General features: G+C 40.5%; 1 protein-coding gene across 3 annotated transcripts in view; it reads left to right on the top strand.

Annotated features, from left to right (window-relative positions):
• Window positions 1–251: 251 nt before the first annotated feature.
• The window catches only part of Agxt2 (alanine--glyoxylate aminotransferase 2), a 40,695-nt gene continuing 23,617 nt past the window's right edge, over window positions 252–17,329 (top strand). Inside the window, exons 1-7 of one of the 3 annotated variants that reach the window (XM_052742803.1) lie at window positions 252–333; window positions 7,134–7,219; window positions 9,451–9,635; window positions 12,780–12,903; window positions 14,150–14,244; window positions 15,390–15,483; window positions 16,145–16,238. In XM_052742803.1, coding sequence (XP_052598763.1) covers window positions 252–333; window positions 7,134–7,219; window positions 9,451–9,635; window positions 12,780–12,903; window positions 14,150–14,244; window positions 15,390–15,483; window positions 16,145–16,238 — 760 coding nt within the window. Of the gene's footprint in view, window positions 337–7,130; window positions 7,220–9,450; window positions 9,636–12,779; window positions 12,904–14,149; window positions 14,245–15,389; window positions 15,484–16,144; window positions 16,262–17,329 lie in introns of all 3 variants that reach the window. The other 2 variants (XM_052742802.1, XM_052742801.1) reach the window with 2 other exon arrangements.

Genomic DNA, 17,329 nt, shown 5'->3' with positions numbered 1-17,329 from the left:
TCAACTTCCTTTGCCACCCTTCCTTTCTCTGCCCTTCATTTTTCTCACTATTTAAGGCACTGTTCTAACAATGTCAGGCTCTGGGGGTTTACCTAAGTGCACTTGGAGTCGGCAGTCTGCAGTCCCCTTTCTAAAGCCTCCTCCCTCTTCTAACATCAAAGTCCAGCTGGTCAGTGAGCATTTGGAGCTCTTCCTCCCACTGACCTGCTGCTTCCACAGGATTTTGGAGTTTGCTTCCTTTCTGGAAAGAGATGGCGCTAGCCTGGAGAAATCTGCAGAAAGCCTTCTCCCTGGAGACCTCTCTCAGAATCCTCCAGATGTGTCCACCCTCGTGCCGTGAGTGGAAACCAGGGGACATGGGTCAGCAGAGGGCCCACAGAGGGGGGAAGCCTGAACTCTGGAGCCTGTTGCCTAGGACTGAGATCATTAGAGCTGGGTGAGGACTCGGGATTTTAGAGTTAAACTTGTAACAGCCAATGGTTCTGAGCCTTTCTGGTGCAGTGTTTCTATTTAAGTCAATATTGTATAATGACCCCCATTTGCCCTGAAACTAATGAATAACAAAATCGCGTAATACACAAACTAGATTTTAAAACCAGTTATCTCCACTTTGATATCTCCCCAGCCTGATCCAAGCCTAATGCTTCAAACAGTATTTTCTTTCATCTTTGGTTCAACCTGCAACTGAGTCCTATTATATTGTCCCACACATGAGAAGACAAATGACAAGAAATGATTAAGAAATGTGGTCAGGGGTGGGAGAGATTGCTCAGTAGTTAGGAGCACTTGCTCTTCTTTTTGTAAAAGACCAGGGTTCAGTTCCCAGCATCCACATGGCTGCTCACAACCATCTGTAACTCAGGTTCCAAAAGATTCAATCATTTCTCCTCATCTCTGTACCAGGCATGCACATGGGGCACATACATATGAAACTCTAGGATGGTGGAGCTGGCTTAATGGTGGTAGCAGGTGAGGCATGGTGCCTAGAAAGCTTTTGTTCTATTGGTTTCCTTTTTTAACTTTTAAATGTTTCATTTTTATTTGACACGGTAATTGTGCATGCTTATAGAGTATATTGTGGTAATGTGATACATGTAACTAATGTGTCAAGATCAAGTTAGGATGATTAGCATTCTTAACTCCTTACGAGTTTTTGTGTTTGGAGCCTCTGGCCTCCTGTGGTGGTTTGAATGAGGGTGGTCCCCATTGGCTCATATATTTGAATACTTAGTCACCAGGGAGTGGAACTGTTTAGGGAGGACTAGGAGGTGTGACCTTCTTGGAGAAGGTGTGTCACTGGGAGTGGACTTTAAAAGATTTCAAAAGCACATGCTAGGCCCAGTATCATTCTCTCTGCCTGCTCCTGTGGATCAGGATATAAAGCTCTCAGCTACTGCCCCAGCACCATGCCTGTCTACTTCCTGCCATGATTGAGCTTGGGCTAACCCTCTGAAACTGAAAGCAAGCCCCCAATTAAATGCTTTTTTAAAAAGGATTGTCTTGGTCATGGTGTCTCTTTGTAGCAATAGAATAGTAGCTAAGACACTTCCTCTCTTCTAGTTCTTTGTAACACACACAACAGGTTACTGTAACCCAATAAACCTACTGTGCCACAGAACACTAGAATCAGTCCTAGGATGTTATGTGACTCAAACACTAGAATGTTACATGACTCATTTAGTCATTGTTCCTTATATCCTTCCAGACTCTAGTAATCACTCTTCTACACTCTTCTCCTTTGACATACACTATTTTAGCTTTCATATAAAGAATATGAAATCTTTCTTTTTGCTTTGACTAACATGTATTGCTTAACATAATGTGCCCCAGTTCCAATCATTTTTCTGCAAATGACAGGACTTGATTCTTTTCATGGCTGAATAATATGTTATTATGCATATTCACCACATTATCTTTGCTCAATCTTTCTATTTCTTCATCCAGATAGGCACTTCTTTGATTCCATGTCTTGTCTATAGTGAATAGTGCCACAATAAACATAAGCATGGAATATACTGGTTTTTTTCCTTTGGGTATAAAACAAGAAATGGGACAGCTGAATCATGTGGTAGATCCATCTTTAGGTTTTTGAGAAATCTCCATACTGTTTTCTATAACAGCTATCCTAATTTACATTCCAAATAATGGCACATAAGAATGTCCTTTCTCTACAGCCTCAACAATATTTGTTTGTTGTTTTGCTTAGCTTGCCTTTCTGATACCAGCCATTTTGACTTAAGAGAGGTGATACTTTATAGTCATCTCCAGTTGCTTTTTGGAGGTCTTAATCAATTTATTGGAGACCCTACATAGAATTCTATCAAGAAAACTATGAAAACAATCTTTTTTAAACAATTTATTTATTTTTATTTTATGTGCATTGGTATTTTTGCCTGCATATATGTCTGTGTGAGGCTGTTAGATTTTGGAGTCATAGACAGTTGTGTGCTGCCATGTGGGTGCTGGGAATTGAACCCGGGTCCTCTGGAAGAGCAGTCAGTGCTCTTAACTGCTGAGCTGTGTCTCCAGTCCCCCATGAAGACAATCTCGCACACTCATGCCACATAAATTTTAAACACTGTTCTTTCCCTAGCCCTCCAAAGACTCTTGAAAGTCCTATGCCTACTTGCTTACCATGTACATATATGTGTGTGCTTATGTTTGTTCATCCAATCATACACATTTAACATTCTTCATGTATGCATGGTATGTGCAAAATATTCAAAATACTTAGGCATCTACTAAGTGTGTCTTAGTATTACATAGTCACAATGAGCAAGCAAAGTCCATCCTTGCATATCCCACAGGTGAGACAGGAATGAACAGACAAAAAGCCAAATATAAGAGGAAAATGAAGGAAAGGGAGGTAGAAAAATAAAGTGGGGCGTCTAGGGTAAATAAAGAGGTTATATGCTTTAAGCGTTTTGATGTGTAAAACCATAAAGTAAGTCACAATCTTCTGAAGCCTGTGTATTTACTGTGTGGTATTGGTACATGTAAATTATTTAGCCTTACCTGCCTTGATTCATACAGTCATTCTGGTCTAAAGATGCATATATAGTTATGGAAATAATTCATTTTCAATACAGAGTGGAAATACATTTTTAAATATTTTTGTTCTTTGAAATGTCCCTACATTTATTCAATGTATATAAATCACATTCATCCACCATCACCTTCCCACTCTCCCAAGTGCCCCCCCACATCATCTCCCTCCCATAGCCATTTTTTATTTTATTTTATTTTTTTAATAATGTTGAATCCAGTTAGTACTTCCCATAAGTATATAGGAATGTGGCCATGCACTGGGTCATGAGAACCTTACTAGAGTCAATGTCCTCAAAGGCCGCAAATCAAAGACTGAACCCAAGAGTGATTCTCTCTTCCTCAACAGCCATCAACTGCCAATATCTCCTCCGATTGAGGCAGAGCTTTCTTTCGAGCTCCTCCCTCAACTGTGCTGGAAGTTTGACTGGCTTTATCTCAGGCAGGTCACCACAGCAAGAGTAGAAAATACTTTAAAGCTGCATCTTTTCTAATAGCTAAAGTTCCAAACTTCATAGCATTTTCAGGGAAGTGGAGATTATGCCCCAATGTGCTGTTCTGACACCTTTTCTCTCACACAAAGGAAGGGTACACAGGAGACTACATGGATGATAAATGATGTCCATTACCCACTGACGAACTCTCCCCAACATGCCACTTCTGGAAAAACTTCTCAAAGAAAGCAATTAAACAGAGTTATTCTGATTATCAGGCCCCTCACTTGCACCCTAGGCTGATCTCAGAGAAAGCTGATCCCAAAAGGACTGTAAGGAACACCTCCCAGCCCCCAAATCAGCTAGAGTTTTTGCATGTGCGCAATCAACAGCAGCTGCTTCTGTTTTACTTCAGCAAAAGGTTAAATTAAAAGGCCGTGGAGGAAGGAAGGGGAGGCTCTGAAACAATAAAGGTAATACACAGAATTAGACATGAAGAGAGGTCAAAGAAGGTGAGCCAGCAGGAGCCATGAATTCTAGAAGGAACCTTCTCACAATGGCTTTGCGGGTGAGAGGTACACATCTAGCTTGGTTATCCTTTCACTTAGCATAGGGCAGAGAAACGGGTGTTGTGGTCTCGTGGAGGAGTGGGTAGTACAGAACAAGCAACAACATTGTCTTCCTGCTGCAGAACAGTGACAGGACAAGGAGACCACCCTTCAGTCTGATAACCAGCACCTCCAGTGCAGAGAGAGCAAAGGAGAGAGAGAAAAAAAAATTAAAGCAAACATTTTCCCCTCTGATCAGCCCTTGTCCCTTGCACCTCTGTATCCCAAGGTAGCGTCAGCAGGCTTCCTTGGCAGACAGCATGTCAATCTTTCACTGCCTCAGTGACAGCAGATGGATGATTTCCCAACTCATTGTCTATCCTAACTATCGATCAGGTAGAAAATGGGATGTGTGTATTTAAAGTTACCCAAAAGATGCTCTACAGAAATAAGACATAAATCATACTTGGATATGTCACACTGCATGGAGTACATTGTGTGCTGCCAAGCTCTTGTAACTCTTTTTTTAATGTCAAGGGTGAAGACTATAGATAAATACTCCTCCTTAGCTGAAAAAACACTTCAGGAAAAAAAGATTCCCTGAGAACTCCCAAACGCCTGTAAAAGATTGATTTCTCTCACTACTTTGCCCTCTAGTTTTCCCCTTTGTAATACTGTGATTTTGAGGAAAGAAAACAAAATTTAAGCAATTTGTCTGCTGTGGAACTCTAAAAAGGAGATAGCTGGGAAGTTAAATCCAATTGCCTACTTGGTATTAATTATATGAGTGGTATTGTGCTCCAAATTCAATTCCATGATAATGTCTGGAGTTGTCTGTGTGAGATGAAGTGGTGAAAATCAGTGCTACCATCTGTGTTTAGTCTAAAAATTACAATGTCAGATAAGTAAAAACAACAAAACAGATACATAAAAGTACATATTCATAAAAACACCAGTTCACAGAAGACTTGTACTTCAGCATCTTTACCCCACCCCCCTCCCCCCCACACTCCTTGTGCACACATACATGTTTATATATATGTACACATATACTTGAACCAATGAGAAACTTTATCAATGCCCAACTGTCACAGCACACTCAAAACACAGGCTGTTTTACACAACAAATGCAATTATTTCTGGAGACATGTTGATTTTCATTTTTCTAACAAATAAGGGTTTTAATTTATTTTTATTTATTGATTTTCATATGACTTGTAAAGTTTGTTTATTGAGAGGGGCAGTATGTCAAGAAAGATTTTCCAAGTATTACATAGATGCAATTTACTTACGGAATACTTCTTTTTTTCTTTTTGTTTGCTGGCTTATTTCTCTTTCATCCTTCTTTACTTCCTATCTTCCTTTTATCTATTTTTCCTTTTCTCTTTAATGTATTTATGGATTTCACTTAGAATCCTTCTTCACCATTCATATGCTTCTCCCTTTGTTGAATGAGTGAGTGAGTCTGCCTTGACTATTTAAAATTGCAGCTTTTCTTTGCCAAATCTTTTCCATCAACTTTCTTCCCTTCCTCTCTTTCCTTAACTCTTACAGCCATATAATCAATGAACTTACAGCCTCTTCATTGGGCAACTCCAATTTTACAGATAAGACTGGCAGAATAAAGGGATTTTGAATTCTCAGAAACACCCTTTTTTCTCCATTTCAGGAGAGTGACTAGCACAGAGGTACACAATTAAAAAGCTTTCAGAAGATGAAATTCTCAGAAAACTTAAGCTGTCTTTTTTCCTGTCATTCTTGTGCATAGATAACCAAAAGCCACTTACTTTTAAAATAAGAGCAAATTCATGACATCAGTGGTTATTTGGAGCAGAAAAGGAATGATTGGTTTTTTGAAAGAAAATACGTGCACAGTTATTACATCTGTGGTTCATTTAGAAACACATTGCTCATTGAGTTTCTCAAGACTGTGACTTCACAGTCACACAACATCAGCTGTCCTTCATACCATCAAAGCTTCATGCTGTTCTGGAGGTATCACTTCCTCAGTTCTTTCCAACTATGAAATTACCTTAAAATTGACTTCAAATCTTCAAAATTGGGAGCATTCTCTTCCAAGAGTACTCATAAAGACTCTAGATATCTGCTCTGATAGTCTCTAACTGCATTCATTGTACCTCCCCACTTATAGTGTGTTCAAAGTCTATGCTGTCAAGAAAAGGTAAGCAGAAAAAGAATCCTAGGCCGGAAGTCGACAGCTTGTAGTTTCATTCTTGTTCTTCTAACAAGCATGGTGAACTTGAACAGCAGAGTGACTATAACGCCTTTGGCTTACACATAAGAATTTCAATACCACTTCCCAGCCTAAAAGTCTCTGCTAACTCTAAGAATTTAATGATTCTTCCTTCCCAATCTTTCTCCCTTGTCAGCAGTCTTAGCTTGGTGGCCCTTTCCTAAGGAGAGGGTGCTACCCTACAGACCTGTTTGCAGGAATTAATACAGCCCATCACCTAACACCCATTTCTACTTGTTCCCTACTAGAAGAGCCAATGGCAATGAATTTCATGTATGGAGAGTCACCCAGGTATCAGGCACTGGACCACACAATGGAGTTCAGTAACTAAGCATATCAGAGCTTAGAAAACACATTTATTAACAAAGTGGATGGACATTCACTACAGGCTGCATTGCCTTCTGACAATAAATATTTAGTCAATGAAAAGTAGGGTTGGGGGTTGGGGATTTAGCTCAGTGGTAGAGTGCTTGCCTAGCAAGCACAAGGCCATGGGTTCAGCCCTCAGCTCTGAAAAAAAAAGAAAGAAAGAAAGAAAGAAAGAAGGAAAGAAAGAAAGAAAGAAAAAGAAAAGTAGGGTTGGCTTGAACTGAAGTCTCTAAGCTTGTGAGAGGGGCTATGTGGGGGAAAGACTGCTACTTCCTTACCCTCCTTATCTTTTTGTACTAGATTCAAGCATTTTTCCTCCAGAAAATACATTATTGAGATATCCCAGTGTTAAAATCAAACTAATGTGATTTTATTAAACTAAGAAACAAAATTGCCTAATTGATTCAGGTAACTCTAAGTGATTGACACAAAGAGATCTAAGTCATCTTTAGTTGAAGATCCTAACTCACTTCATTTCAGTAGGTGCTTCCTGGATATCTGTATCCAGGCTCACTCTTCATACAAAGCCCAGCATGCCATCATGTGACTTCTCACCTGAGAGATACCAGGTAAGACTCGGGCTTTCAGAAAAGAAAAAAAGGTCTCCCTTGGGAGACCCCAAGACTTCCAAAGCTGTTCCCCTAAAAGGATCCACAAATAACCCTGCTTTGTAAGTCAACAGTTTTATCCTAGATATCCCATTCTTTAAGTGTTAGGAAGTATCTGAAGCCTTCTTACACTATTTACTAGCTACATATGAACTGTTAAGCATATGGGAGACTGAGAGACAGAAAGCACCAGAAAGGACTACTACAAGATCACACACACACACACACACACACACACACACACACACACACACACACACACACACACACACACGGCAGTGACTCAGGTCACTCAGGTCAAGAGTGTGAAATCACTTATTTTCTTTTTTAAAATGTTGTTATCTTAATTTATAAATATCAAAGCACCACATGATCTTCCTTAGTTCTCCCCACCAAAAAGCATAGTTACTTTCCTGTTGTTAGATTAATACTGATTTCTCCTCTTTCTGTCTCCTTCCTCCCCCTCTCTCACACACACACAACAATCCTTTTGTTCTGTATCATATTTGTTGGACCCATATATTAAAGTCAATAATCAGGAGCTCTCTACAAAAGGAAGACATAGGTGTGATGGTTAGTGTTGTCACCTTGGTAGATTCTAAAATCACCTGCAAAACAGCCCTCTTGCATGCCCGTGGGCAATTATCTTGATACCATTAACTGTTGTGGAAAAACTCCCATCTTAATCGTGAGTGGGAACATTCCCTGAGCTTGGGGTACTGGACTGAATAAAGAGTAGAAAGCTGACTGAGCACACACACTCGTTCTGCTTCATGGTTGCAGGTACCACGTGACCAGCTCTGTCAATTTTCTACCACTACAGCTTTCCAGCATGACAGACTGAACCTGAACTGTGACCCAGAAGAAACTCTCTTTAGGTTGCTTTTGTTTGTGCTCTTTTGTTTTTGTTTTTCCAGGTTTTGGTTTTTGAGACAATGTCTCTCTAAGTCCTGGCTATCCTGGAACTCCCTTTGTGGACCAGGCTGAACTTAGACTCGCAGAGATCCTCCTATCTCTGCCTTCTAAGTGCTAGGATTAAAGGTGTGAACTCCTCATGCCCAGTCTTATGACACGTTTGTCAATTTTTTATTATAGCAATGGGAAAAAACTTGAAGATGTTGGGAGCAGTTTTATTATCTAAAACATGGTGGGTTATTCAGCTCAGTGAATAAAGTTTTGACTAGGAAGTATAGGACCTTAATTCAGATCCCCAGCCACCACATAAAATTCTGGGCACGGCAGCAGATGTTTGTAATCCCAGTGGCACTGGGAAAACAGAGACTGGGAACTGCTGGGGCCTGCCAGCTAGCCCTCCTAGCAGAATCAGTGAGATCCAGGTTCAGTGGGAGGTCCTGTCTCCAGAAATGAAGGTGAAGAACAATTGAAGAAGATACTCAACATTGACCATTGGCCTCCACGCACATACACAACCTGTGCACACACTGCAACCTGTGCACACACTGCACATGCCTGTGCATCTGCACACACACACAAACACAGAGAGAGAGAGAGACAGAGACAGAGACAGAGACAGAGAGAGACTGACAGAGAGAGAGACAGAGAGAGACAGAGACAGAGGCAGAGAAATATATTCAGAGAGAGAAAGAAAGCTTTGGTCTGAAGCTCAGTGGTCAAGCCCTGGCCTAGCATGCACAAAGCCCTGAATTCAATGGCCAACATCATACTTACTTCATTTATTTAGTTTTTTGTTTATTTTGTTTTTATTTGAGGCAGGGTCTCTCTATGTAGCCCTGGCTGTCCTGGAACTCACAGAGACCTACCTGCCTCTGCCCCCAAGTGCTAGAATTAGAAGTGTGTACCGCCACGGCCAGCCATTTATTTAGGTTTGTTTTTTTTAATTTTCATAAACCTATAGGGGCAAAAATGGCATTAATGTAACCACTTATTTCTAAGTTTTCTCCATGGAGAGATGGGAATTCCAACTCCTTTCTTCAAGGACATGCTAGGGAAAAAAATCATAAATAAAAAGGAACATAGTAAGAAATGTCACCTGCTAAACAGAAAGGACTTCAGTTCTTCAGAACACACTGGGTAATGTGCCTATTTGTAAGCCTGCCCAGCAGTCAGTCATGTGTTTGGGCCCCTAAGGGGTGAAGCCCTGATATACTGGTCTGCTCTTCATCCTGTAGGACCAGGAATAAGAAAGCAAATTTTAATCTGTCTACCTGTAGTCCCTTCCCTACAGCCGTGCCCTGGAGATTCATAAGAAGCACCTTTCTCCTGTGGAAACAGCGTATTTCCAGAAGCCTTTGCTGCTCCATCAGGGACACATGGAGTGGCTCTTTGACTCAGAGGGAAACAGATACCTGGACTTCTTCTCTGGGATTGTAACTGTTAGTGTTGGTCACTGCCACCCGTGAGTATCCTTAAAATCCAAGGGGAGGAAGGGGGGCGGGTGTTGCACTCCAGAAAAACAAGGAAAATGAGTATTCGTGTCACTTAGAATCCTTGATTGATATATTCTGACTTTAAATTATGTATGCTACAGTCTGTGCTGACATGGACCTACATACTTTCCTCTGTAAGGAAAAAAAAAAAACTTAAAAAAAAAAAACTTGATTCTGTACTTTTTTCCTTGCTAGTGGAAGCTTTGATCATTCCTCTTGCATACACAGCATGGCAGGCACCATGTGATTCAGTGTCTCTCTGTGTGTTTCGTGATGGAGAAAACTTGGCAAAGACAGTGATCCACACACTGAGGAAAGGAACATGTGGCAGACTGTCAGGCAAACACGGAGAGAGGCGCAGGGCATGAAGTATGAACCATGAGAAGCAACTGCTAAATCCATGATGGATCATGTTTGTGGACTCTGAGAGGTGGATGAGGAATGCAATTGTAACCGAGAGATGGAACCCTAGTTAGAAATTTCCTTAGAAACGTGTGAAATAAAGTTGAGACTGTCTAAAGCCTTGACCAGCTCTCACACACACACGCTTTTCAGCACCTTTCTCCCTAATCCTCTGGGTTTCTATGTGGCCATTCCATTTTTTTTAACTTTTATTATATAATATGCTATTTTATTAATAGTTATGATGATGCTTTTTCAAGTGTTCTTAACTGAAAGAGGACTCCATCACTTTCCCCTCCCTTCCCACCCCAACCCCTCCCAACCACCCTCTCTTCAGACCTTTCCCACACTCCACCCACTCTCAAGTTGACAGCCTCTTTTTCTTGATTATGTTTGTTAGGTAGAAATGTGTGTGCACACATGTATATGAACACAGCCTGCTTATTTCATTGTGTTGTTTATGTGTACGCAGTTTCAGAGCTGATCACTCAGCATTGGGCAACCAGTAAGGGGGCTCATCCCTGGGAGAGGCTAACTCTCCTCCTCCCAGCAGTCAACGGCTGCCTGTAGTCCTTTTTCTAGGGGTGGGGCCCAGAGAAATTCCCCCCATCCACGTTAACAAGGTCAGTGATGTTGCCATTGTTCCGCCCGTGGTTTTGCAGCCATTTCTAGGATAGGCTGTTTCACAGCTGACTTCTGGTTTTCAGACTCTTACTATCTTTCTGCCTCCTCTTTTGTGGTGCTTCCTGAACTGTCGATGGTCTGTTCTCTCTGGCCCTTAAGAATTTGGTGATGGACCCCATTACAATAAATTTTAAATAAAAATTTTTAAAAAAGAATTTGGGGATGAACTTAATGTTTATATATGCATATATAATTATATAGATATATAATTATATGTACACATATAGAATAGTGTGGAAAGCAGCACAGACAAAATAATTTGAATGATTGGAGGCCTTCCTTTCAAAGCAAGGGCCGAGAGAACTCTCCTGCACCTGCTAACAGGAGAAGAGACATGACTCGGGCCCCACACTCAGCCTTCTCCTTTTCTACTTCCTATTCTTTCCCCTTCTGTTTTTGGGAGGTGAAAGTCCCAATGAGCCTCCAAGCTAAATTTCAGAAGCCCCTTAAAGTGAAGTACAAATGTTCATGACAGCAGAAAGCAACATGAGCAGAATCCTCCAGGCACTGACTATGTTCCTAGCAGTAGACAGTTCTTACTCACTCTCTTGACCTTTTTACAGCATCTAATGACCCCGACTCTGGGGATTCTGGTTCTATTTTTATCTCTTCTCTCTTCTTCTTCTTTCTGCTTTTTTCCTCTCACCATCTCACCACATTTCTTTACCACCACCCTCTTGCCCTGTTTATTTAGTTACACTTTCAACAGCTTTATCCAATTTGGTATCTTCAGCCTTGGTCCCTCACCAAAACACAATACTAAGTTGCATATACTCAGGGAGGGTATCATGATGTCCCACATTCCTCAATACCATGCAGGATATCTCCCATCCCAACATATTCTAAGACTAAATCCATCTTCTCCACAAAACTGACTATTTTCCTTTAATCCCAGCACTCGGGAGGCAGAGCCAGGCGGATCTCTGTGAGTTCGAGGCCAGTCTGGGCTACCAAGTGAGTTCCAGGAGAGGTACAAAGCTACACAGAGAAACCCTGTCTCGAAAAACAAAAAACAAAACAAAAAAAAACTGACTATTTTATTCACATAATCACTTATTCAAGAAATACATGTGACCCCTCTGCTGGAAACCTGACTGTCCCTCAATTATTCCTGGAATTTGCCCAGGATTGAAGGCAAGAAAGTCAGTTGTCTTTGAGTTTTCCTCCTTTTCATTTCCTACAGCCAACCTGATGCCATAGATCTAAGGCCTCCACCAAAACTCTCTTTTCCTCTTCCCACAGTTCTCATTAACACAAGTGTTTTCAGAGCTCTTCTGCTCTCCAGAGGAAGACCACCTTGCCCACTTAGCTGGCCACCACATTACCAGTAATCCATGCCCCCTCCATTCTACATGTCATGTGGCTCTTAGATTTACTTCTATCAGCAATGCTGTCAAGGATCTCATCTCTTCAAAAAGTCAATGACACTTTACAATTTTCTTAAGTAAGCTTTGTGGAATGATAACCACAGGAGTTGTTCCATGGAAAGCATTCCAGGAAAAGATAACAATACGGTACACTATGAACTTCTCCTCTCTCCTTCTTAGAGAGCAGCAGTATGCCAAGCAAAGGCACTAGCAAGTCCCACAGTAGAGAAATTTGTTTAGCCTGATAGTTTTCAAAATTATTCAACCATTGAACTAATTTTAGGTGTATTAGGTATTAATAGCAAGCAGAATTGGTGTGAATCAAACCCAAGACACTGCTGCCATTTATAGATCAAGTTCAATCACCTTTCTCCATCTTCTCAAGACCTTCCTATTTGGGCCCCACATGTTTATCTGCCCTTAGTTGCTACCTGCCTTCATTATGAGCCTTCTCATATGAAAGGTTAAGCTGATTCTTAAAGAATGACACTTCAGCACTACAAAATACTCATCACCACTGATCACTGCTCCAGTGAGTTCACATTTGAAATCTGCCTCCTGACACTGTTGAAGAAGTAGCCAAGAGTCCAGGTTCAGTGACCCAGGGGAGAGAACATGCCTGTTGGTGGTGTGCACTTGACTGGTTTTGTGTTTCTCCAGGAAGGTAACTGCTGTGGCACAAACACAGATGGACCGCCTGTGGCATACAAGCTCTGTCTTCTTCCACCCTCAAATGCACGAATACGCAGAGAAACTTTCAGCACTTCTTCCTGAGCCTCTTAAGGTAGAGTGCTCAGTGCTCCCAGCTCACAAGGACGGTGACCTATGAGCCCAAGGGATTTGATCTGGGCATTGAAAGTCTGTCATGGTGAGCAGATAGTCATACCTAAAAGTGCTCAAGCTGAAGAGAAGGATCTCTAAGCTGCTGATGAAACAATCCAACTTTCACATGTGTTCCCGCTGAGTCCCCTCTCCAGGTCACCTCTTTATATCTTTACAGAAATCTCTCTTAGGAATCCCAGTCCTACAGATGCTCCTAGGCATTTTCAAGAAATTTCCTTCTCTTTGTTCAACATTGTTTCTGAAAAGTTATTTTCATTTCTTCTCTTATAAAAAAAGTGAGGCCATTCCTTATAAATAACATTTGTCTAAAATGCGCTTAGATGTTTTAACTGACTGAGATATTTTCTGCATCTGAGATGAATTAAAGTTGACACTGAACTGACATCTAAAGATGTTTGCCAAGATTTAAATGCAGGCATTAAATGAATATATAAGTGTGTGTGTGTGTGTGTGTGTGTGTGTGTGTGTGTGTGTGTGACCCAGATTAGTGCTCAATATGTGGCTTTAGTTATTATTTTACTCTATCATCTCAATACTCCATTTACTATACTATACAGAATACAAAAAGGAAATTTGGAATGGCCATCTCTGTGTTCAGATCCAGATCTCATAGCAGAGTAGAAATGGAGTAATTGGAAAAACCATTAATGCATGCCCCCTTTTTCCTGGCTGGAGGAGCTAGACCTCTTCAGTTCTTCTCTCTGTTTTATTCAGACTGAGATGCATTTTGTTTCCACAGTTGCACAGCAACATCCAACCGGGATAACCCCTTGAGGTTGCTAGGTTGGGGCCCTGCCTCATTCCATGCCTTCAGAGTTAAGTGGAATGGATTAGGTGTGGGAACCAAAAGACCTCATTCATGATATTCTCTGCTACTGACCACTGTGAGCCTCTCAGAAAGTCTTCCTGTCTTCACGTTTTGCAGCTCATCAATTAAGTCTAATAAAAGCTCAGATTTTTGCAAATGAGTCAGCCTCTTAGTCAGTTTTGTTAGCACTCAACAGCTGTTCAAGGGAGGGCTACGGAATTTATTTAGTAGTTAAAAGGGAGAAGTGATCAGAAGCAGAAGCTGACCTGAAGGGAAATCTCTTTAGTAGAAGCTGGAATACATAGCCTTTAGCAATTTTGCATGAACTGAGAATAGCGACCTAAAAGTACTAAGTCATGTGTCTTCCTTGCCCCATCAGGTCATTTTCTTGGTGAACAGTGGATCAGAAGCCAATGATCTGGCTATGATGATGGCCAGAGCATACTCAAATCACACAGACATCATTTCTTTCAGGTAACCACATTTTATAACATTCAACTTAGCAATATTGACTTATCTCAACACTAAATGTGCATCTTTAAATAATAGCACAGAAAAAGACTATTTTCCCAGTATTTTTCCAAAGTCCATCTTGAGGGCAGGATCAAGCTAGTGAATCTGATGACTAGATAACTCCATCTAAGTTGGCCTTATAAATTCTAGAAGAATACATTAGCATTTAAAATAACAGAAAAGTATGTTTCAGTTTGCAGCCTTAGCACATTTACATAGTCTTATAAGATTTATATAAAAGACACAAGTAACAAAGCTTAAAAAAAAGATGAATGAAGTTAGTCCTGTGTTAAATCTATCTCAGGATGATTTCTGTCTAAATTCAAAGATTTGTGTCATAGCACAACACTACAGATTCCATATGAAGCACACGTGTATTTTTATAAGCCTAAAGAAATATTTGCTAACAAATAAATATGGCAATAACACATTGTGATTGTGTTTTACCAAAATAACCTTTTAGAATACACATTCCAAGACAAATATTGATCTGTTTGAAGCAGAATTTGATGTATACTGCCTCCTTTTTTCATGATCATTCTTGAAAATAAAATTTGGAGCTCATTGAAGGATGATTTTGATTTAGAAATTTTCTGAATTGATTAGGATGATTTATACTAAGAATGACTGTTTCAGGTTCAAAGGAAGTCAAAACTGTTTCTAATATGCTAAATAAAGTCACATCAGTCACAAGAAGAGAACATCACTCTCCAGTGACATTGAGCAACAGTTTCATCACAGGAACAAATATTTGTCTTCCTAAGATGACTGCTTTGAAGATTAGCATGGGTTGACCATGTGATCTCTGGAATGCTACTAAAAAAAATCAGTCTCATAATTTTAGAGTGACAGATTCAAAATTAAGAGTCCTTGGTCAACCAGTCTTCAAAATTATTTTCACAGTTTCAGATCTATGAGACCAGTGGAAAATATCAGTGAATACATTCACATACCATAAGTTTAGATGGATTCTTAAAAGGTGTCAGATTTGAATGTTTATGTTGTTCTATCCATCCTGTGTCTTTTGTATTTTTTTTTTACTGAAGCAAGTGAACTATCAAAGAGAAATAAACTTGACCTCATCCTCCCATGTTTCTCCCCCACAGAGGAGCCTATCATGGATGCAGTCCTTATACACTTGGCTTGACAAATGTAGGGACCTACAAGGTGGATCTCCCCAGCGGGATGGGCTGCCGATCAGTGAGTTCTGAGACTTTCATCTTGTTTCAATACAGTCTGCTGGGATTACAGGATAATTGATCAGATTTTCTTGATACCGGAATTAGAAATTAATATAAAGCATGCCATTAGCCAAGGCCTCAATTTGACTTAAAAAACGGAAGACCAGTTGAAGAAAATGTTTCTTAGAAATGCCCATAGAATCTGAGTTAATATAGTTAATGACACAGTTCTGAATTTTATTTTGCTCATACATACAATCTAGGAGACTCAAGGATCTTAGAAACTTGAATACACAAAGAATACACAAAGTTTCTATCAAGTCATCCCTGTCCTCACTTTCTGTTCTCACAGGCTGTGCTCATCTTTTTCAGCATCAGAACCAGATATCTAATTATCCTTATTCTTTATGATGCCCTCATCTGATAAATCTTTGAGAAAGTTGGTTCTGGGCTAACATCAAAATTAATTTTCTTTGAAGAGTGGTCGGTCACATAAGTAATTTCTAAGAAAAATGTCTCTTCAAAAAAGATTACATTTTTATCATTAATGAGAAAGGAATGAAAAAGGAGTCTCAGTATCAAATTGAGAAGCCCACTTCCCTTAGTTGTCACCACATGCATCCCCAAATTCACTATTTTGTATCAGTGTTTTGCCAAAATTCCTCTTTTGTCATTTGCAGACAATGTGCCCAGATGTTTTCCGTGGCCCCTGGGGAGGAAGCTACTGTCGAGATTCTCCAGTGCAAACAGTGAGAAAGTGCAGCTGTCCTCCAGGTCCAAATGGGCAGGGAGGAAGGGTGGAGGTGAAGATTGGGTGGGGTGAGGAATTTGGAAAAGGGTAAAACAATCAAATTTGGGAAATTGGGGAAGGGAAAAGCACCCCCCAAAAAAAAAAATGAGAAAATACTAAGTGAGCCCTCATGAACTCAACGCTTCACATACCCACTCTTGTTGAACTGTCTCACCTGCCATCTGGCCATGTGGGGAAAGCTTCCCATGCTCTCAGACCTAAGCCTATAAACAGCATGTCAGCTTAAGTGCATCTATGAAATGAGTTCGATCGTTCATCAATTCCCAATGGAAGAGGGGAAGAGGGAAAAGGATACATCTACAAATCTCAAAATACCAGTCAAGAAATTCCCCCAGGGATCCTTAATGCCATCCAAACAACATCTGTCCGGCACGGGGCTGTTTGTGAATGCCACTGACACTGATGTCTCTTGCACAAGATTTGATCCTTCCTGCCAGGAGAAGTTCTATTTATCAATCACATTTTTTTATTTGGATTTGTGACATGAAAGATAAGGGGAATGGAAACACTGCCGGCTCTTTTCTAGTCAGATCTGTCATCATATTACAGAACTATTTGAACAGCTGCTCCTCGCCAGTTCTAGAGGAAGGAACAAGTGCCCCAGCCAAAAGACGTTTAATGGAATAGGGTGAGTCACTAGGTTGAGAGGAAGAATGAAAGACGGAAACCTCAAAAATTCAGCTTTGAATAGAAAATAAATCAGTCACCTTAAAACTCATACAAGATAATAACAAAATGGAGAACGAAAGGCTGAGCATCGGAACCAGACAAATGTCATGGTCACAGAGCTTAAAAACCCACTAAAGGGTCTGGCTACAACTCAAACTCAGTTTTAAGGAAGATAGGCTGAAGTTCACATTCAGGAAGTAGGAAAACTAGGATTGACCTCACGTCTTCAGACCCTGGCTTCAGAAATCTAGAGCTCTCAATCGCTGTGACCACCCTCATTCAGACATGTATGCGAGCAAGGTGAACCCAAGCTGAAAAATAATTCCTTTCCTTCTTCTTTTCCATGATTGAGGACATGCGTGGAGTCAGGAGATCTAGACTCTAC

The sequence above is a fragment of the Peromyscus californicus genome, unplaced genomic scaffold, assembly GCF_007827085.1.
Source record: "Peromyscus californicus insignis strain IS unplaced genomic scaffold, ASM782708v3 Scaffold_18__1_contigs__length_77618521, whole genome shotgun sequence".
Classification (NCBI taxonomy): Eukaryota; Metazoa; Chordata; class Mammalia; order Rodentia; family Cricetidae; genus Peromyscus; species Peromyscus californicus.
Note: the sequence above shows the minus strand (reverse complement) of the source record. Positions and strands in the feature narration are given on the sequence as shown.